This window comes from Neophocaena asiaeorientalis, unplaced genomic scaffold, assembly GCF_003031525.2.
Source record: "Neophocaena asiaeorientalis asiaeorientalis breed wild unplaced genomic scaffold, Neophocaena_asiaeorientalis_V1.1 scaffold62, whole genome shotgun sequence".
Taxonomy (NCBI): domain Eukaryota; kingdom Metazoa; phylum Chordata; class Mammalia; order Artiodactyla; family Phocoenidae; genus Neophocaena; species Neophocaena asiaeorientalis.
Genome location: NW_020175191.1, coordinates 6121093 through 6144425, shown reverse-complemented (window position 1 = coordinate 6144425; position 23333 = coordinate 6121093). Strand labels below are relative to the sequence as shown.

The window sequence follows — 23333 nt, the reverse complement described above, 5'->3', positions numbered from 1 at the left end:
TACTATGCCACAATGACCTGTGGGCCACCACCCCTTCTCCAAGGGGCCACCAAAATATGAGGGCGCCTCGTCACCTATGGGCAAGGGGTGCTGGGGCCCTCCCATGGCAATGACCCCAGTGCTCAGATCCTGCGTGTGGAAGTAGACCCCTGAGACGGCCAAGAGGCAAGGAGAACCTTGGAGTAGCTTGGTCCTGCTCCTCCCACAGTGGCCTCTCTGTCCTTACCTTGTCACCTGTTTTTATAGGGCCCATTTTGAAGGATAGTGCTTAAGGCTGGGCCAGCGTCAGCAGACACTTAATTATGAATTCACATAGCAGCACACTGCTGCACAGTGTGTATTGGGGTTGGGAGGGGCAATAGATGGAGAGAATCTGCTCTGCCCTCAGTATTTTCTCAGAGACAGCCTTGGCGTTTTAAATCCAATTCATCTCTAAGTCGGCCTTAGGCCAACAGGCCTTCCTGGGATGGGGGCCCTCAATGTGCTGGCAAATGTTTAATCACCTGCTCTCCAGGAGGAAAGCTCTTACTGGTAGCCTTTGCCACTGCCTTAGTTTAAATGCTCCCACCACAGCAAGTTTCAGGTTACCAACACAGCCCCACTGAACAGGGTCAGGAAGAGCTGCGGGCAATCAGATCCAGCACACCCTTGGGCGAGGTCAGAAGATTAGGGTAGACAGACCCAGTGGTAGTGTTGCTGCAGGGGACAAGGGTCAGGTTCAGATTCTGGACCTAGAGGGCTCATTTTATGTGTGGCTCCCTCTCTCCCCACCCTACCCTGATACCTTCCACCATCGAATCAAGCTCTAAGAATACCAAAGGGGTCTTGAAAGAGAAAGGAATCATAGAATTTGCAGCCCGTAGGCAGTAGGTGGAAGGGAAGAGGGAGCAGGACATCATCTCTTGATGGGAGATGGGAGAAAGGAGGAAGAAGAAAAGAGACGGGAGGAATGGTTTTATAATCCACACGTGTGTATGTGAGTCCTTGGCTTTTCCCTACTGTCAGGAAGAGCTGCCTCATTCCCCTGGTTGCCAGTCTGGTTGCTAGTCTGAGTCACTCCCAGGAAACATGTTTTAGCAGAGGAATGTCTTAGCAGGGTCTAACTCCTCACACCCTTGTTAATGGCCCTGATATGAACAATGTTAGATCAGATACAGTCTGTTTTCCTCCCGAAGGACTTCAAGGCTATGTATGCCCTGCTCAGTTTCCTGACATTCTAGTGCTTTATGATTCCCAGGGTCAAAATTGTCATTCTAAGCGTCTTCTCTGTTGAACAACAGATATTTACACAGAGAGCCTTGCTCTGTTTTCCATTCACTATTGGACACTATGAGCTGCAAAACACATAAAACAATTTTTCCAACCTAAAGAGCTTACAATCTCGTTGAGAAAATGTGACAGCCATGTGAACTAATTCCTAAATAAGGCGCACTTATAACAGCATGATGACGATATGTCAAAGAATAGTCTTTATAATAAATTGTGAGGAACCTATAATTAAAGGAGAGTCTATAATGAGAACTTATTTAGTAAAGACAGTCAAACTGCATATCCTGGTCCTTTATATTCTTGTTTGTTATGTAATGTGTACCCATTTTTTAAACATATTTCCAACTCATGTTACAGTTAGAATCCCTTTTTAACAAATAACGATTAGAGCAGCCAGTTCAATGTAATAAAAATATTTCTTCTGCTGGCCAACAGCCCATATTAACACTCCTTTGCTGATGGAGATCCAAGACTCCTTTTGAAGGGAAAACCCGGTATGAGAAAGACATTCACAAATCCCTGTCCATTTGGCAGTAAATCTACTTAACAAAAAGGTTATCCTTTCAGCAGAGTATTGACAAAGTACAGCTTTGCATATCTGCACGGTATTAAATAACTCTTGACAGAACCTGCCTTTTTCAATGTTGCATTGATTTTATTTGGGGCTTTTGCGTCATAGAGCTCCATAGGCTCTGATCAGTTCAGGGTGGATGACTGTGGGAATCTCACCTCCGATCATCCAGGGCAACAGACCCCCTGACACGCTAGCAAAGGCAGCAGAAGAGAGCAGACATATGTGTCTGCCCTTGTCTTCCCCTGTATCAGCTGATTATTTGTGCTAATAGAAGGAAGCAATCTCACTCTCATCATCCAAAAGCTACTTTTCACTTGCTTTTTTGTCAATTTATTTTACTGAAGTATTTTTGATTTACAATGTTGCGTTATTATAATTTCTGCTGTACAGCAAAGTGATTCAGTTATACATATACATACATTCTTTTTCATATTCTTCTCCATTATGGTTTAATCACAGGATATTGAATAAAGTTCCCTGTGCAGTGTTTCACTTATCTTTGAGAGGGTTTTGGTAATTCTGTTAGAATATAGGAACCCTAAGTAAAATTTGGAGAATTTGCAGTATATGAAAGAAAAATAGTTATGGATCTACCCTGTGTCTCTGGGACAGTGGGCTCGCGTGAGCCAGCCAGATTCTCTGCATTTACGAGAGTACTTTCTTGCCACAGAAGTCTAGGGTGTAAGTGTTTAGGTTAGGACGCCCTCCTGCCAGGCTTCAAATTAGGTGAGGCTGATAAAGTAAATAAAAGGTAATGGAGTGTGTCCATACACGACTTCATTCCATCCTTTGAATGAGTTTATCAATAACTGCTAGAGGGCAAGACTCAGCAATAACCACGTACAGTTGATGTCTCCAGGCAATAGAAAGCTGATTTTATTTCCTAAGGTGTTTGAGGTGTGCCAGACTAAAACCCTCTTCCTTCACTGATACATCTAGTGTGTAGTTTTCCTAAAATAATTAATGTTTTCTTTCTCTAGGCTTATGCTACTAATTACACCCAAGCTTCTTGAACTGTCTTAAACAAATTCACACACAGGTAGGAGCCCTGCAGGACTCACGAGTGTGGTGAATCAGGTTCTGTGCCATATGCTTTCATTTCTCCCCTCTGGTCAACATTTGTTTTCTCTGTACTTATTTCTCTTGCTGCCCTGTGAACTGAAATTTAAGGGCTGTGTTTAGCTGCATGTTGGGGTGGAATATGGGTGGAAGGGTGTATTTTAATAGTATTTTGCCAAATTTAAATTGGGTTGAATGTTTTCCAAAATAATTTCCTATTTCTAAAACTGCTGCCAGTTAGGAGAGACTTGGAATCTACCCTTATCCTGAAATACTAAGAAAAAGCTCAAAAGTTATATTTGCAGAGTGTCATTTACTTAACGAGTCTCCCTAGTTAGACCCAGAGAAGTGACTTTGCTCTCCGTTATGAGAATATTGTGCATTTCCTGGCATCTCGCTGCCCCCTAGTGCAACATGCCAGTGAGCGCATCCTTCCCTGCAAGCAATCTTTGCTTTATTACTGTCTGATCAGTCCATTTCATGCTTCCCTGGGTTCTGGCAATATGATTAAACACTAATCCATGGCTCCAACAGAGTCCTCCATGGGTCCTATTTTGCCAAATATATCTAACTTTTGGAGCAGGAGTTTGGCGGGCTAGAGAGTACAGATGGGAAAGTGGGCTGGACTCTTGAGACCCCTTCCAATGGGGAGACATGGCCCAGCTCCCAATAGGCCTTGTAGAGAGCTCTGAACGTGAACAAATCTGGTTCTGCTCTAATGCAGGCAGACTGTCTCAAGGTGATCTCAGGGAGCCCATAAGTTTCAGTACAGTGCCAAGAATCAGAGGAACTGATCTTATGTTAAGATACACTCCTAGTAGCAAGAACAACGGGCTTGAAGAAAGAGACCACCTTGGGAAATTCCCTCAAACTCTTTTAGCCTTTGTAAAACGACTATTGATAAAAAGTAATCTTAGGGGCTTCCCTGGTGGCGCAGTGGTTGAGAGTCCGCCTGCCGATGCAGGGGACACGGGTTCGTGCCCCGGTCCGGGAGGATCCCACATGCCTCGGAGCGGCTGGGCCCCTGAGCCATGGCCGCTGGGCCTGCGAGTCCGAAGCCTGTGCTCCGCAACGGGAGAGGCCACAACAGTGAGAGGCCTGCGTACCGCAAAAAAAAAAAAAAAGTAATCTTAGACGTTTTAAGGTTTTAATACATTCATCTGTTTTTGAAGGTTCTGTACACTTTAACATGTGATCTAAATCTTCTTCTATTAGGCTTACTGTAGCCAAAGTAGCCATTAGGTGCAATTTAAGGATATGGAAAGGCATTCTGACCCTAAAGTCTTGCTCTCAAAACTATTCTGAAATGATCACCGATCGTGAGCCATGTATGTGGTCTCCATGAAGTTCTGCCAAAATGACCTTGAACAAGGTGTTTAACGTCATTGGGCCTCTGTTTTTCCATTTTAAAAGTATTAGTGCCCCTATTTAAATGGATTACTTAGGGATTCAATGAGATAACATATGTCTGGCCCATGGCAGATTTCAATAATTGTTAGTTCCTACCTCCTCCTCCCCCGACCCCTTTTTTCTGGACTGCAATAGTCAACACCCATCTTGGATACCAGATACTAATGGGTAGATGGTGGATTACGATGCCTGCTTTCTGAATTGTCCCCCAAAGAGCTGAGAGGCAGCCATTGCTTGTCACTATTAGTTTTGAATATTGGCAAGGAAATTTGCAAGAGGGAGTGGGATAAGGGGGTAGAGGTGGTCATTAAAATCTTCAGTGCTGAAAACTGTAACTGACAGGAACTTCAAGGTATTGCCTGTTCAGGAACCACGTCTGCTTTATTATGGAATGAAAGATTTTTGTTCTTTAATGATGATTGTAATGCAGTTTTGACTGAGGGAGCAGACAAGAGAAAAGAAAGGCATCCAGTGTGGGGAAAGGTCATTTTGTGATCATGGAATTTTTTTCAGAAGACTGTGTTACAAATATCATACTTGCTTTTCAGAATCAGGCTATTTGCAAAACAGATGCTCAATCTTCCTATGGTGAATTAGTAAACAAACAAAAAAAGATTTTAAACTCAGTATAACAGAGGGAAACACAGAGCCACACCTACATGCATGCGTGTACACGTGTACAAACGCAAATACATACTTTGTAGATTAAATAGACATTTTTATGCTTTTATGTGTGTTTTTTGTTTTGGTGATAGCATTGAAAATTGTGTGGGTTTTGTTATGTAGTTAGGGTTAGTGAGTTTCCATGGAGAGAAGTAAGAGAAGTTTAAGAGCAAATTCTTAAGTTTAAGGACAAATTTCTCCTTACCTTTGATGGTAAGGAAGAATTTGTACTAAGGTCTTTCCTCCCATCTATACTCTAGTTCTGTCATTACCCTGACTATGAATTGGACAGAAACCAGAGAGAACCATGTAAAATTATGCATTTCATTAAATTTGTGTAAAGTCTTTCCAAATCTTCTTAGACATTGTTTTGGAATTGACCAAGGGGGAGTTTTACTCTATTTGTATCAGATCTCTGGAGTGGAACTAGAGGGAAGGTTACATATTGCCCTGTCCAACTCCTTTATTTTATAAATGGAGAAACTAAGGTCTAAAGAGGTCACAGGGCCAGAGTGCCCTCCCTTATTATTATCTCTCTTTCCTGTTGTCTGTATCATGTTTGCTTGGTCCATCTTCCCATAACGTGGTGAGTGTTCAAAAGCATTAGACCTGATTTGCATGAGTTTGGCCTTCCTCAGCACCACACAATGGTAAAGTCGGTAAATTCCATTCTTAATCTCCTCCAGAGAATTGCCTCTTCCCAACAGAAATTACAATAGAGGGAAAGGGATTACTGAATAAGAATATTGTTTTTTAGTAACTTATTTCTTTACACTATTCGACAAAGAATTTCATGTCCAAGTTTAATATTGCAGTCTATTTCTTGACAGTGGAAAGAACCCATATGTGAATTAGCAATGAGAATTTTGTGTTACATTAGGAGGAAAAGATGTGTTCTAGTTCTGTCCTTTACAAAAACTCTGGAATTGAATTTTACCTCCTATAAAAAAGCCCATTTTGCAACTCGTTCAATATCACCCAACAATCAACAAATATTTATCAAGCCTCTACTATGTTCCTAGCAGTGTTTAGAGTCTTAAGATGTATCAGGAAGCAAAACAAAGATTTCTGCCTTGGAGATTGTATCTTCATGTACATTTGTAACATATGAATGAACTATTACTTTCCAACACCAAATTATTCTTGCACAGCATTCTAATGAAAATGTGTCATTTTTATTTTTTTATTTTTTTTAATTGTCTTCCTTAAAATAAAAGGCCTTGTTTCTCAAGAAAAATGCTTTTTGGGCAAGTTGCATGAAATTTGTCACAATACTGCCGCCTTGCGGCTGCTTGAATCAGAAACCCACATACACTCTAAGGTCAACTCTGTCTTTTTTTTTTTCTTTTTTTTAACTCTGTCTTTAAAGGTAAGGTTTATAGGACAATTACCCTGCTCTTCAGTGGAAGCCTTTGATACAAAATTACCTAGCCAGGAGTACTTAGAATCTAATTCCTTCTGATTTTGTCACAGAATGACTGGAAGAGCTCCATCGCTTTTGTCGTTGGAAACCGAGTTGAGGATGAGCTTCTCATTCAAGCCCTCACCCTCGCTGTCCAAGTTCCTCAGCGCAGACTCTTCAGTATGGTTTCCTGGCAAGACATTCTCCAGCAGGTACCTGTCTCTTCCCACCCCTAAGCCCCTTGGAGACTTTCTTCTTAAAATAATAGAATAAAATAATGAAATAAATAAAACTATCATATTCTTGGGCTGTTTGGCAAGTTTTGGTGCATTACTTTGCACAAACACTTAGCTGGAATAAATTTGAATCATCTAATCTGGAAGGATTATGTTTTTATCGGTGAATGTTGCCCTTTCCACATTCATTCATTCAACAAAAATGTCTGAGGTCATACTAGGCTCCATGCTGGGTTCTGTGAGGAATTATTTAATAAAAGACTCAATAACAATAAAAGAAAAAACTATTTAATATTCCAAGGAAGCCCATAACTAACTGGAAAAATGAAACCCCCAGAGAATCCTAGCTGTCAGAGGTTAGAGGGGAATGATAACACAGAAAAGTTCTGTCAGATGGCACATCCTCATATGATTACTAACAGCTTACCAAAGTGACTGTAAATATTTGAACGAATTGATGACTATCTCTTCCTTGCTAGGTTCCCCAACACCTCAAGTCACCGAGGTATTTGAAAGTTACATATATCTAAGGATTCTTTAAGAAAGCCTTTCTTTTTCATTATAGATGAATTTTCTTACAGATTAATGGAACAAGTGCACTTTTTGGAAGTACATCTAAAAAGGCAAAGAAACCTCTAGGCGGTAGTGCTCCCTTATATTATGAGGTAGGTGAACGTATTGATTGAAGAGATTTTTGTAACTTTTAGAAAACAAGAATTGAAGTAATAATTTTATAGTCACTTAAAAAAAATTTAATTCATTCTTTGAAAGCAAATTCCCACTCATTGTTGGAGCTATTTGTTCCTGATGGTGGGAGTATAAAAAATCTGCTTCCCTTTTAACAAAATCCCCCTTTAGGTCCAAAATTGTCCCAGATTGTCTACACTGTCACTGTATCCAATTGAAGAATATAAATCAGAAATGTGTGTATATGAAAGTGTTGGATCATACTTTTTCATGGTAATTACTGAGTATGTGATGGTATTAAAGGGGGTTGTGTTATTAGTGTATTACAAAGTGTTAGTTTTACCAAAGAAACAATGTAAAAATGCCCCAGAACGTGCTTCCTGCACATGACAGAGAAACAACTGGAATAGTTTTCCATCCATTTATGAACTTTGTGTCCATTTTACATTCTACTTTAATCATTGTGAAAGTAAGGATAATCTTCAGATTAATGGTCCGTTCCGTTTCTAGCAGATGCAAAAGTCTGGCCTGGCTGACCAGTGGGTTTGTGCAAAGGACTTAGAACTCAGGCTCAGTACAGGGGTTTTCCTCTTACCCTGTCTTGTTAATATCCAACTTACAGCTTACAAGGAACTATAAAAATCCAGTGATTAATTAGAATATCACTTAAAATTTGTCAGGCACTATTTTATGACTCTGCAGACCGAAAGCATAAAGATTTTGGGATCTTTCAAGACGAACTTGTTTGTACTTTATTTCAGTGGTAACTAATAAAGTTTTTATGTGTCTCGGTTCTTGGGTGATTTCATGATGGACTCTGTAGTGTCGCCTGAGTACTGTCTGAACAAGTTCCATTGGACTTATTTACAGTTGCCAATACTGTGGATTTTTAGCATTAACTCTTGCTACACTACTCTCGCTATCATGGCAAAAAACTCATTCTGCGCTGATGAAGTCAAATAATGAGGCTTCTAGCTTTTGTTATGATGTTCTGCATGTGCATGCCCCAGTTGAAACATTATGTGGTACCTGGATTTAAAATATTGGAAGTTCTCTTCTGAAGTAGCCATAGAAATCCATGTCCAATTCTCAGGCCTGGGATCAATTAGCCCCCGCCTCCAAAGGACTCTTTCTTCTTCAAAGATGCTCAGTGAAAATCAGAGATGATAACGGGCCAGTTTTGACGTCTGATGTGGACAGGCATTTTGGCTTGGATGTGGGATAGCCCGATGTTACAAATCCAGAGTTCGGTTAGAAAGCCATTCCTCTCCAATATGCGCTGTGACTCCTCATAGCCTTCACTCAGGGGAGGTCCATTTCACATCTGGCTCCCCTGCATTCTTCCAGTGGAGCATTTGGGCAATAAGCCTCCCACACCCGCTCACATACCCTTTTCTGAATGGTTCCAGAAGAAAAGGGAAGGCAGCAGGAGCACCACAGAGATGGACCTGGGGTGCACCAGACGAGCATTAATGTCAATCACTGTAGCAAGAGTGGATCAAAAACAGAAAACAAATTTGGGTTCCTGGGCAACATCAGCCATGGCCAGAATGCACGTCTGGACAAGAAGGGCACATATCCAACCTCAATCCCTCCACACTTAGGACCCATTTTGGCCCCTCTTCCCAAGAGAAGTGAAAAGCTACAAGCAGTGCCTACTGAGAGCTCCAAGGCAGTTAGGAGTGTGTCCGTGAAAGAGACCCACAAGCCAAACTCTTTGGGGACCTCTGGACTTTCCAGGCATGCAGACAGCCGGCTCTTGACTCTATTTCTGCTTAAAATCTTCCATGGTCTGTGGCCACAGGTGAATTCCTCGGGAGCCTGTTTAGGAAGTCTTATGTTTTCCTTCTCAAAGGAAACTCTGCAATGGGGAAAGAAAAGAGAATCCAACAAAATTACTTATGTTACATGGGAAATTCATAGAGTTCTGTTTCCTTTTAGATCTCCATTTTGGAGGAAGGAGAACTCAAAATAGATATTATAAAGGCCACGCACTTACATTGACTACTATTTGTAGGATACTCTCATTGGCCTTAGATCAGAGCCTCGTCGTTCTTACTTTAAACACAGTTCTAACCAATTTGACTTTCTGGTTTCCCAGCCTGCGGTCGATTAGGAGCAGAGAATTCGAGTGAAACTTCATTCTAGCGCAGTTGATCCATGAGTAGTAAAAGAGTGTCAGAACCTCATTACATATTTCCAATAACGACTTGAAATGTCTGGGCTAGCAAAGACCACATTCCACAATGATTTGCTCAAGCTTTCATTTGGATGGCTTGGTCCTGTGTACACACAGCCTCGTTTTGAAATTGTGTAATTTCCCCTGAAACTTTAGAATTTCATCTAGCCATGATATTGTATATATGAGAGAATATTTATTTATAAACCACAGTTCTTTGAAAACCTGCTTAGATTTGTGCTAATGTGATTCCACAGAGACAAAACTACCCATGTGTTCCTTCACCTTCTCTTTTTGGAAACAAGTTTTGCTCTAGCAGGAACTACTCCAAGGACCTATGTGGGAATGGGAAGAGAAGTTTCCCCTTTGCCTCTAGTCTTAGGGATATTAGCTATCACTTTATTTTTCTTATAGTAGTAATAGTAGTGTAGTAGTAGGTATAGTAGTAGCATTTAATGAGGGTGAATATGATTATGATCCCATATACTGGCATTACTTATAAGCATAATTTTCACCATGCAATCCTATTTGAAGAAGTGTACACACATGAGAATGGATGTACAGATGTTGCCTGAATTATTAGTGACCAGTTTTACCAAATACCAAACAATTAACCAGTACATTCTTGTTCAAGCACTAGGTGTCAAACACTATCTAGACAGCGGAGGGAGGGGAATATGAATATTATAAAGACTTTAACCTCAAGAAGCTTAAGGACTAGTTAGGAAGAAAAAGAAATATATATATATATATGCCTGACACATAGTAGGTATTCAATAAATGTTTGTTAAATCGAGTAACACAATGCAGAAAATAGTCAGGGAAGTCTATGAGGGAGAGTTGGAGTGTTCTGGACATTTAAAGGAAGATGAGGTTACTGTTAGCCTGGGTGGATTGGGGAGGGGTGAGACCTAGAGGAGCTTTGTGGAGAAGGTGGCATTGGAAAGGAAGGGGAGCTGACAAGTTTGGTCTTTTAAACATGTTATCCTGATTGATCCATATCACAGTTCTAAAAGGAAATGTGTATATCCCCATCTTACATAGGGGAAGATGGAGGCATAGAGAAGGTAGGAAGCTTGCTAATTAGAAAACTGAAGAACTTGGATTTAACCATAGTTAAATACATAGCCTCAGATTTTTCCACTTGACCACAAACCCAGTACTCTTTCACTAGGCTCAAAGCTGTCCACCCTTTGGATGCATAGGTCTTGACTTTCATATGTGGGAGAGGGCACACTCTATGAGAAGGGAACAGCTCAAGCAAAGGCATAGGAGTGGGAGAGAAGACAACACATATGTACTAACTTTGTAGTTACATGGTACAATATATATGAAATAGGAAAGGTAAACCCTGTACATATCTTAATTACAACCTTAAGATCCTAAAGGTGGAAATCTATGAGAAAACATTTCAAACACTGGGAAAAAAATCCATGCTTTAAGATTCATGGCTGCACTTAAATTAATTCACTAAATATGCACAAATATTTGTGTGTGTGCTTCATGGTCCACATAGAGAATCTGACCTGTTCATTTGCAGGTATACTCAGTCCTGACCAAAACCAAAAAGGAAAATATTAATGGTCATCCAGAGTCAACTGAACTGTTACCTATGAGAGAGGTCTAAGTATATCATACATGCAAAGATCATCCCTCTTATGGTTAAATCTGATACACGGTATGTGAGCACTATGAGAGATGTAAAATTTTCAGACTTTGACATTGTAGTTTTGATAAATTAGAAAGAAAAAAGTACCAACTGGGCAAGGGGGTTGTTTATCCAACTTATCTGAAATCAGAGTCTACCATCTTAAAAGTTGTATGTTCCACTGTGTAGTTCTCATTCCATAAGGGTGATCGTCATGCCTCCCTGTCGGGAGATGGGCCTCTATCCACACACAGGCTGTGGTTTATGTGCCTGTCTGTGACTCATTCAGAAAAGAGAAATTGGGTCACTATACAAACAAAACCCAATAGTCTGCTGAAACAAAAATCATCTTTAAAGAATAAAGTTTTTTATGTCCTTGTTTATGTCTCACTTACTTCAAAGAATAGTCAATTCTATACAATAAAGAACTTGGACAATCCTAAAGATTACGTGATACACTGCAATTTTACAAATACAAATAATTATTCATTTTCCTCTTTACTCCTCTCAGTAAAAACTAAAACTTTTAATTTAAATATTAAAATGGGCTTTTCCATTGGGAGATAATTCTGGGAGATTATTAAATGTGGAAAGACTTTTATGGTATTAGATATGGAGTAATAAACCAAATGCAGTTAAAACAGATATAAGATGCAAATTGTATATCTTCTGATCAAATTAGTTTCACCACATTTTTAAAACGCTTTGCTAGTACTTTAGATTAGAATTCCCAGATATAATAGTTCCATTTTTGGTTCCTATTCCTGGGTGTGTAGACATATTTCTCAGTTCTTTCCCCAAAATGTGTTTATAATAACTCACAAGTAAGAACACAGACTTAATTATTATCTAGTTGCCTCCCTTTTCCAGATTCCTAATATGAAACATTTCTTAAACAGTGCCTCAAATTAATAATCTATTCAGTAGAATTGTAAACCCTTATTTTTGGGGGTGGCCCTTGTCAAAATGAAAAATGGAAAACTCATGCTTCAGAGATAGGAACAAATAATAAGTGAACACATTTAAGAGGTTTGAAGTTATTAAAATGGCAGATCTACTGGGAACAGAAAGAGCAGTATGTCATGGAAGGAACGAAGGGAAAGCGAGACAGGAAGCATTCTCTGGCCTTTTCAATCCTGCGTTTTAAAACAAAACAAAAAAAGTCAGGAAGAATTGGAAGGTAGCCAACCTAATGCCGTTATTTCATAGAGCTTAGGGACACACCAGGAAATTACAGACCAGTTAGTTTAACTTCACTTGTAGGGAAAGTATTAAAAACTGCTGCAGGAGATCAAGTAAAAGGATGCTTAGAAAAGCACAGCTTGATTAAGACAAGCCTGGCCAACGTGGTTTTCGGAAAGGGAAGGTCATGTCTTAGGAACTTGTTGAAATTCTTTGAAGCTATTATGGCCAGTACAGTCTTCAAAGAACACAGCGAGGCCCAGGGTCTGAGTATCTTTTCTGTTCCACATCAGTCCTTCAGGGATGCTTGCAGAACATGGCCCACATCAGGGCCTTGGCGCTCCAGGTTTAGAAACCACTGTCAAAATAGAAGAAAATAACCTCTGATGGAACATTTTTAAAGCTGGAACCAATTAATACAACCTGATATTTATAAATGTAAAATAATGACTTGGAACAAAATTTAGGAATATTGAGCTGTAACAAAGAAGTACTACGTTGGGACTATAAAAACAATCTGGGAGTTGTTGTGTCAAAAGCTGGGCTCTGGAGGCATTTCTCACCCAAAGAAGGGAAAACGAGGAGAAATCACAGTGCTAGAAATGTTTATAAAGGGTTATGAAGAGTTGCAAGCGAATGCATTTTGTCGAAATGGGAAAAAGAGCAGTCAGATGGGTTATCAACCCTGAGCCTCCTCTTTCTGGAGGAGGCCTGAGCAGCCCAGCAGAGAAAGTAAGGCCAAGCTAGTCACTGAGGAGCAGAAGGTCAGGGCTCCTGGGGTGCGGTATGTTTGCTTCTCATGTCAGAAACCTGGAGTTCTGTTTTCAGAGGAAAGCACAACTCAAGCAAAGGCACTCAGAGACATCCAAACGGTGCCCTCAGCTCTTTTCCACCCTGAGGCGCAGGCGGCTGGCCAAGCCCATGTGGCAGATAGTCAACAGTCCCGGGGGAGGCCAGTAGTCACTGGGGAAGAATGGTACCTGAAGCTGAGGACCCTGGGATTCATCAGCACGAAATGCACACCATGCAAGGATTGGGGTGCTGGCTAGGACCTTTGACCAGTGGGAGAACTGCTGGGCAAGGCAGGAATCTAGTCAGGAATTCCAGGACACACAGATATCAGTGGAGGAGCAGCCACAAGAATAAAGCAAGGTTCAGCTAGTGAAGAGTGGCCATCACTGTCTTAACTGGGTGGGGTTTGGAGCCTCTCCAACATGTTACATTACACTTCCACCATGATTGGAAGGATACTGGAGAAAGAATCACAAAGACGATCTCATCCTATTCCTGTATCTAAGACTGTGACTAACCCCCCTTTACATACGGTAATAATAGTTACCGTTCATTGAACACTTAGTTTATTCCAAGTTTTGTGTGCTGGGTGCCTCATATATATTAGCTAACCTAATCTTCTCAACAACTTGCCAGGAGATAATTAACAAGTGATGAAAGTGAAGCTCAGGAAGTTTAAGTAACTGGTTGATTTGGAAGCCTTTGTTCCTTCTCCTTGTCTTTAAACAAAAATTAAGAATAGTTTAGATTCTACAAGTGGTGGTTGTGGTTTCACATTTCTTGAATACAAGCTACTGTTAGTAATTAGAATTAAGCTTGAAATCTCTCCATAGTTCTGTGATATGGTTATTACTTTTCCTACTACTCAGGCGAAAACAGTGAAGGTGTATCAGCAGATAATGAAGGTGTCAAACAATTTTAGTTATCTTTGAGCCATGTTCATGAGCGGCTTCTGCTCAAATATTTGGGTCAACAGGAATTTTTAATTCTTAGAGTTAAGATTTGTATGGTTAAGGTGACTGAGTCTTTCAGAGTGCCTTCTGCTAGTTTGATGAGACCTAGACCCAGGAGTTAGATGCACTGATCCAAACCAGACTGCCTGGGCTATATGCTGATTCTACTACTTACTAGCTATGTAATCTCGGACAAGTTACATAACTCTGCTGTACTTCAGTTCTTTGTAAACTCAGCATTGATAATACTATCTACTTCATGAAGCTGTAATGATGATTAAATGAAACAGTAAATGTAAAATACTTAGCATAATTCTTGACCTAGAGTAAGTGTCCAATAAGATTTAGCTATTATAATTAATGTTATTTTTAAAATTTCTATTCTCAGTGATTGTTACAGTTTTGTATTTTAGGAAGCAAGAAAGAAAAGAAACATCTATGAGCAGGGTTTTTTATTTTTAGTTTTTTATTGTGGTAAAAAAATACGTAAAATGTACAGTCTTGACTGTTTCTAAGTGTACAGTTGCACAGTGTTAAATATATCCACATTGCTGTGCAGCAAAGCTTCCCAACTTTTGTTATCTTACAAAACTAAAACTCTGTATTCAGTGAACAACTCCTCATTTCCTGCCCCAGCCCCGACAGTCATTCTACCTTCTGTTTCTAACAACTGAACAACTCTCGGTACCTCATATAGGTCGAATCGTACAGTATTTGTCCTCTAGGGACTAGCTTATTTCACTAAGCATAATGTCTTCAAGTTTTATCCACGTTGTGGCATATGTCAGAATTTCCTTCTTTTTCAAGGCTGAGTAATATTCCATTGTATGTATCTATGACATTTTGTTTGTCTATTCAGTCATCGATGCACAGATACACGGCTTTGGCTAAATGATCAAGTGACAATAACTAAGGTTTAAGAAATGCTTCACTTTCATGCATTGCACAAATATTTGAATGTCTATCATGTACCAAATCTATGGTTGAGTTTATCTTAGTGTATAAAACAGATATAATTTCCTGCCCTCACAGAGCTTATATTTGAATGGGGAAGGCAGACAGACATTAAGCAAAAAAATATATACACAGTTAAAATTGTGATAATTGCTTTAAATAAGAAGGAATTACATGGAAAATACTTTAAACTGAGTGTTTGGAGATAAACTGAAAGATGAAAAAAAAAAGGCCAAGTGAGAAGAGTGGGGAAAATATTCAGGCAGGGGGAACAGCATGTGCAAAGAGTCTAAGGCAGGAGTGAAAGATGTCACCCTCTCAGAGGAATGAAAAAGGCCAGTGTGCCTAGAATTTAATTAGAGAGAGAGTGTGAGACAGAAGTGGACAGAGGCCAGATCTGCAGGAACTAGTATGTCCTTGTTAAGCAAGAGTTTGCATTTTTACTTCCTAGGAAATAGGAAGCCATCAAGCCTTTTAAAGGGGAAAGTGACACAATCTGAGTTCTTTTTCAGAATATTTTGCTACTTCAGAGTGAAATATAAATTGGGATGGGGTCATGAGATAAACATGGAAGTGAGGAGACCAGTTAGGAGGTCATTGGGATACCCAGGTGGAGATGGAGAGAGCAGGCAGATTCAGAGTATGTTAAGGAGGAAGAATCAGCATAATGATGCCACTGTGAGATGTGAGGGGTAAGGGAGAAGAAGTGAGTTTCAGACTCGAGTGATTCCAAAATTCTGACTTGAGAAACTCAGTAAAAATATCTTCCAATAGAAAAAACTGAAGAAGATTAAATTTGGGGGAAATGTGGAAGTACAGTTTGGCCTGGGTTAAACTTGATACGTCTGACAGATGTTCTAAGAGGAGAGATGTCAAAAAGGAAGTCAGATTTTTTAGTCTTTTTCATTTTTTGTATCTTTACATGCCTGGTGTGGTGCTGGTACATAATAAGTATTTGAAGAGGTGTTTGCTGTCTGAAAAAACTAATTTATTAATGAAGGACTAGTGAGAGTTACTGGTAAAGACCACAAGCAGGACACGTTGGACCATTTCAACAATGGTAGTTCAGTAATATTTCCTGGGTACTAGCAGTTTTTGTCCCTTCTTTTTTCTCTTCTTTGGTTCCATATCCCATATGGTGGTTTTCTAATTATGGGTTACAACCCAGTGGTTTACACAGATATTTAGTTGGTGGCAACTGTGTGTGTATGTGTGTGGTTTGTGATGTAAACAGATTTTGCTGTAAATATAGGTCCGAAAAAGTTTGAAAAACCAATACCTTAGAGTCCTCTACACCTATTTTGTGTTATCTTCCTTCTGCATCTCCCTGGAGTAAAGGGTATTGTAGACACTCATCCTTGTTCAGCCCTCACTCAGCAGATGTTTACAGAGTTTCTATTACAGGCTGGAAAGTGGGCACAAGATTCAGTTAGACCTGGTCTCTGCCCTCAAGAGCTGGTAGTCCATCATGTTGTAAATACTATGTTTGTTTCCTGCTATTTCATGACGTTTTAATACTTTGTAGCAAGTCGGATGTAAAAGTTACAGATTTAAGCCTTGGTTATAATTGAGTCTGTCCTTCATTGAGCCCTGTGGCTGACCTCACTTATTGTTCACAACTTTCAGCCAAAAGGGTAATGGTCCCCAGACAGGGTATGTTGGAAAGAGGAGGGAGGGAGGGGCAGAGCCGTCACCAAAACAGTTAGAGATGCAACAAAGATATAGATGGCCTTGCTTCCTGAGAGGGAGAGAATGCGTAGCTGGAATTGAAGTATGGTAACAATTTTCATGCTTCTACATATTTTTAGTGTGACCTCTATTTCTGAAATTCTAACTCATTCCTCCATCTTTGGTAGCAAGGAAAGGAAGAAGAAATACCAAACTAAAGGTGAGAGAATTGACTATTAGATAGAAATTCATTTATATTTACTGAAAAGCTACTGTACATAATAATTCACAGAATATTAATTTGAATAAGTGAATTTCAGATAGATGTTGTGTCTTGAAGTCCATTCTTCTATTTCACACACCTGACTGGCCGAAAAACCCCTCAAACCCAATTAAGTAGCCTGATAATGTAAGTTAACTAAAATATGATTTCTGTATTGCTTCCAAAATATATTAAAATATATCATTATGAGTTTAGAGGTTTGAAAAATAGAAAACCAGTCCTACAAAAATTCTTACCCAGAAAAAGTGAAACTGTTTGATAAACCCCTTTCCTTTAAAACTGCATCTTTTGGCTTCATACTTATTTGGATTACAGTACTCAGACTCACCCGGGCTCACTCGCTCATTGGGAAATATTTAATTAGATTATCCCCTTTATCGGAAGGAACATGTAATTAGTCCAGTTATTCTCAAGTCTTATAATATTATCCTTTACTGCTGGAGCTGCAGAGAAGCAGAGGAGAAGCTAATAACATGTAACATAGTCACAGGCCACCACTGCTGAGTCTTACGAATTTATGAGGAGCTAGTCTTGTAGTACATTCTCAAAGATTCATTTTAGGAATATCATTGAGAGGGGGAAAAAAAAAAAGGGTAGATCCTATCTGGATTTAATGCAAGGGGCTAATATATTACTTTTTGTAACTAATAAAATTTCAAGGACTGACAGCAAATTTCTGATTTGCTTTTCCCCTAGTAAAATGTCTGCTTTGAGTTATGCAGAAAGAATTCTTCTTCCTGCCAACTTGTTTCAATTCCATGTGCAAAACCATCCACAGAACATTGTCAGGGGTTTCTTATAGAGGTTCATTTCAGGATTCCTCAATCATTGGAGGAACACACACACACACGCGCGCACACACACACACACACACACACACACACACACATACTCTTTCTCCTCTTTTGGGAGCAAGCAAAGGAAAATGGATTGGATTGGTAAAGTCTATGTATGGTGCTTTCCCTTTCTGAAAGTAGAGACAAAGATTAGTCATCAGATGGGAGAAAGAGGTTTTAGTGTCCTGTTTTATGTATGCAGGCCCACCCTGTATGTAGGTGCAGAGGGCAGTTGCCGTGAGATACGATATAAGAGGTGCTGGAAGTTCTGCCTGTCCAAAAATAGCCCCTGCAAGGCCTGGGTTCAGGCACAGGGTCGGTAAAACCCTGGTTCAGATGAAATGCAACTGCATTTTCAGCATGCTAACCCATTATACCGTTATCCTATCAGCATGCGTTTATTTATCAGAAATAAAAGGTGGACCTTTGAGGGAATGTTCATTTGGACAGGGAGAGTAGGGGAAGGAGTTAGCAAGATTGAAGGTGCGGGGTAGCAATGCGAGTCCCCAGAAACCATTTCTGCATCACCATTGAGTGAGTTTGTTGAAACTAAACCTCTTCCACGTTCGTTCACTCCATCAGTCTTTTTTGAATCAGTATTTTATGGCATGTGACATTTTCTCCAACAGGCAATGCTTTTTGCTGGGACTTTATTAACAAGAATAATAACAACTCACATTTGGAAGATGCCTTTTAGAGTATAAAATACTTTTCACACACAATGTAGATTTGATCCCAACAGCCTTGTGAAGCTGACTTACATCTTATTATTCTCGTGTAGCAAACGAGCAGAGAGTCTCGAAGAGGTTAAGTGACTTGCCTTGCGCCCGCAGCTGATAACGTCAGAGCCCCATGTTGGAACGCAGGCTCCATATTCAGGCTTCACTCTGTTACTTCAGGCTCTTTGAGACACAGTCCCTACAGCCAAGGAGCTGACAGTTAAGTTTAACCTGCTTAGTAATTCACCTAAACAAAGGAGCAAGCCCTCTGGGAGTTTTCTCTAGTGCTGTTACCGAGGAAGTGTTTCCTCTGGTCTTAAAGTTTCTAAAAGAATGGTGCCAGTGAATTGGTTCAGCCACTATGGAGAACAGTATGGAGGTTCCTTAAAAAACTACAAATACAATTACCATATGACCCAGCAATCCCACTACTGGGCATATACCCTGAGAAAACCAAAATTCAAAAAGAGTCATGTACCAAAATGTTCATTGCAGCTCTATTTACAATAGCCCAGAGATGGAAACAACCTAAGTGTCCATCATCGGATGAATGGATAAAGAAGATGTGGCACATATATACAATGGAATATTACTCAGCCTTAAAAAGAAACAAAATTGCGCTATTTGTAATGAGATGGATAGACCTAGAGTCTGTCATACAGAGTGAAGTAAGTCAGAAAGAAAAAGACAAATACCGTATGCTAACACATATATATGGAATTTAAGGAAAAAAAGTGTCACGAAGAACCTAGGGGTAAGACAGGAATAAAGACGCAGACCTACTGGAGAACGGACTTGAGGATATGGGGAGGGGGAAGGGTGAGCTTTGACAGGGCGAGAGAGAGTCATGGACATAATACACACTAACAAACGTAGTAAGGTGGATAGCTAGTGGGAAGCAGCCGCATGGCACAGGGATATTAGCTCGGTGCTTTGTGGGAGGGGTGGGATAGGGAGAGTGGGAGGGAGGGAGACGCAAGAGGGAAGACATATGGGAACATATGTATAACGGATTCACTTTGTTATAAAGCAGAAACTAACACACCATTGTAAAGCAATTATACCCCAATAAAGATGTTTTAAAAAAAAAGATATAGTCAGGGCTTCCCTAAAAAAAAAAAAAAAAAAAAAAAAAAAAAGAATTGTGCCAAACACAGGCTTCTGCATGCACACGTTTGGCCTCAGACTTTGGATTAGACTTTATCAGTCATTCACATCATTCCCAGGGCTAAAGACATTCCCCACTTAGAATACCTGACCCCTCTGCACAAAGTTGTAAAATAAATAAACCAAATTAGATAGGGAAAATACAAATACGAATTGGCAGATATTAACTTAGGATTTTATCTAGAGCCCTTGGGACCTGGGGTTTTTTTGAGGAGATAAAAGGTTGGGGTAGAACTTGATCAAGAATGATGAAGTGACTGTAAATCTAGAATTTCTATATCAAATCACGTCTACTTTGCACCGTAAGCAAACACACACATATCTCCATCCCTTTAGATGATGAAGCCACAGTTTTGGAGCAGCTCTAGCTCATCCCTTTTTAGCCATTTTGCACTTCATTCACTTTATGCTCCTTCCTCAGTAAGTGCAAAGTGCACCGAGTTAAATAGAATTATGTAAAATTTAGACTTAAATGTTCCCATTTAGCAGCCAAATAACCCTGTTCAAGTGCCATCTCTTTTGTGAAATCTTCTTGGATTCCCGCAGGCAAAGTTCATCTTGCTGTGTTTTATTGTGGTTGTTTGTTTGTATCTGCCTCCCGCTACTTTGTAGTGAACGGCATGAGCATTAGAGGACATGTGTTATTCATCACTAAAACCCCAGCGCTCTAGGCTAGCAATCCCAAGTTATTTTGATCACATATCCCATCAGTTCAAAAAAAAAAAAAAAAAAATAGAGCGTTTGTTCCGTGTACACTGTGTGTGTGCATATGAACATATTACAAATATCATAGAACATCCTCAAAATTAAGAATTAAAAAGGACAAAATCAAGGCAAATGTAATCAGGGGTTCTAATATTTTCCCACCTCTTGGTTGATAATCTTGCTCATGCCCAGGGGTGCATTTGGAGACCGAATCCACTGATTTTCGCACTTTGGCTGGACACAATAAATGTTTGTGCAATGGGTCTGTGGAATGAGTCTCTGGCACATCAGGCACTTCCCCTGACACCAGTCACTTTCTCAATTAGTGAACTAGTGCCAAGCGTTTTCCCAGCCTCTGAGCACACTGGCTTCGCAAGAGGAAGGCTGGCTGGATGTCAGCCACGCTGGCCGTCACAGGGTACCCTTTTACAAGGGACAACCTGCACGATGTTTGTGATTTGTTTGCTGATTCTTTCATTCAGCATGTATTGTATTGGTTGTTTACCATGTGCCCATCATAAAGTTAATTCCAGCCTTCAACCTAAAAGACAGATATGGAAATGAGCAGTTTATTACCATATGATAACAACAAAGTTGTTAAGGGTACATTGAATGCACAGAGCAATGCCTAAATCTTTCTAAAGTTTTGAGGGAAAGGTTTTAGGAAAATGGCTAGAAAGCTGAATGGGGAATTTATGAAGTAAGGAAGGACGAGGGGGAATTCTAGGCAGAGGAATCAGCCCAGGCAAAATCAGGCAGATATAGACAGCACGGCATAACCAAGAAATTCCAAATAGTGGGCATCCCTGAAGGATAGGAGGGAAAGTGCAAGGAGCAGCTAGGAACGAGACCAGACAAGTGTGTCAAGACTAGGTCATAAAGGGCTTGGTGTGCCCTGCTAAGGAGTGAACACTTTATCCTTTCGGTATGGGATCCATTGAGGAATTCTGAGCTGGAAAGTAACATGAGAGGTGAAGATATTAGAATCAGCGTGCAGGAAAAATTCTGCGGGAGGTCGGAAGGGTGGCACTATTAATAACAGTCCATTGCTGTATAGCATTTACATTGTATATTTCATTTATTAGCTGTTTTATTAAAAAAGCAATAGAGTACAAGTTAATTGTAGAAAATATGGGAAATGTAGAAAGAGCATAGCCCATATAGTATTAGGCGCCTAAGTATCTGTAGACTATTCCACCATTCAGAGATGCATGCTTCTTTTTAAAAAATAGGAACTGTATATACTTTCTATCATATCCTTTTCATATATTATGACATTAGCCTTTTTCTAAATCCATATACAGTGTCTATATAATAGAAAGCATGTCTCTATTCAATAATTCACTTAACCACTCCCCCTTTTGCTAAATGTAGACTGTTTACCAATAGTGAGGACCTTGATTGTTTCCTTATGAAAAATTTCAAGAAGTGTAATTACTGAGTCAAAGTATATAAATCTTTGTAAAGCTCTTGACATACATTGTCAAAATGCATTCGAGATAATTTGTGCCAATTTACATTCCTTCTAACAGTTCCAATTTAACCACACCCTCTTCAACATTGTATTTTTTATCTTAGTCAATTTGATAAGCAAAAGTTGTAAGGCTAAACATTTAATCATATTTTTATTGGCTGTGTTTTGTGATTACGGAATTCATGAAAGCGAAATGATTATGTAATTTTGTTTTTGGATTTCTTGTGATAATGGGAGGGGAACCACTGTTGTCTAAATTCAGAATGAGGAATATTTGCTTTGATTTAAAGCAGATTTTAGATGCTGTGAGGGTTACAAAAAGGAAGAAGCCATCATTGGGGGCCCTGCCAAGCTCCAGGTGCCCTGAAGGAGAAGGACACACATCCAAGGCTGCTAATACAGGCGCACCTGCAGGAGGGGACTGGATGGGAATATGAACAAGGGCCGGGAAGCAGGACCAAAGAGAATTGTCTCAGACAGGGGAATCTGGGAAGGGTTGTTGCAGGAAGGCCTTTGGTGTGAGCCCTTCCGACTGCTAAGCCTCTTCTTGCCTCTTTGTGTCAGTGGTCCTCAAAGTGGCAAGCCTCCAAATCACCTGCAGAGCTCATTTAAAAATGCCTATGCGAGATCCCAGCCACAGTGACAGGGATCGGGGGTGTCTTCAGGAAACTCCAGGAACACACCTTCTCAACAAGCATCCAGGCACTCCCAAGCCTGCACTTGGAGAGATGCAGCCACACCTATGTCCACATGCTGCTCACGGGGCCGGGAGAGGGGCCATCCTCCCCAAAGGTCAACTCTCCATCTGCACCCTGGCTCCCCCTCGCCACCACCCAGAACAGGACAATGGCCCCACTTATTCTCCTCCTCCCGTTCTCCATGGCCCAGTGTTCATCCATCCATCCATTCTTTCACTTTTGAGCACTTGTGCCAGGCACTGCTCTCAGAGCTGGGGAAGCAGAAGTACCATTGAAGGCCCTTGACTTTAGGATATTTACATTCTCCAATCTGTTGAGTTCTGCTAAAGTAACAGTGATCTGAGAAGGGCCAGAGAATGTTCATGCTTTGCTCATTCCCCTGCTCTTCAAGGCAGATGGTACTACTGCCTGCCTGCCCACTTCTTTGTCTATAGCCTCTGAGCAAATCAGAATGCCTCTGATCAACATATATGCCTCTAGCGCTAGGAGCAAATGACAGTCAAACAAAGCTGGAGGGGGAGGGTACAGAGTGTAAGCCCTGAAATACACATTCAAGGGTTTTGAGGTTTGCCATGCATTACCAAGACATCTAGGAAAGGCTGGGGGGTTTGCTGCCTAAGAACAGTCACTGAAGATAAATGAAATGCCAGGACTCAGAAGGAGACCTCTATACATCTGATCATGTCTCTAACCTGCTTAAAAACTCTGTGTCTCCTTATCACTTTCAAGATAAAATCCAAATTCCTTTAGTATGTTATTTGAGCAGCTGGTGAAC

The 23333-nt window shown here is 40.3% G+C and overlaps 1 protein-coding gene across 1 annotated transcript in view; it reads left to right on the top strand.

The window, feature by feature from the left end:
- SPAG17 (sperm associated antigen 17) overlaps nt 1-23333 on the top strand; it is a 221319-nt gene that overhangs the window by 21540 nt on the left and 176446 nt on the right. The window contains 2 exon segments of the mRNA XM_024764900.1: nt 6449-6589; nt 7195-7278. Coding sequence (XP_024620668.1) covers nt 6449-6589; nt 7195-7278 — 225 coding nt within the window.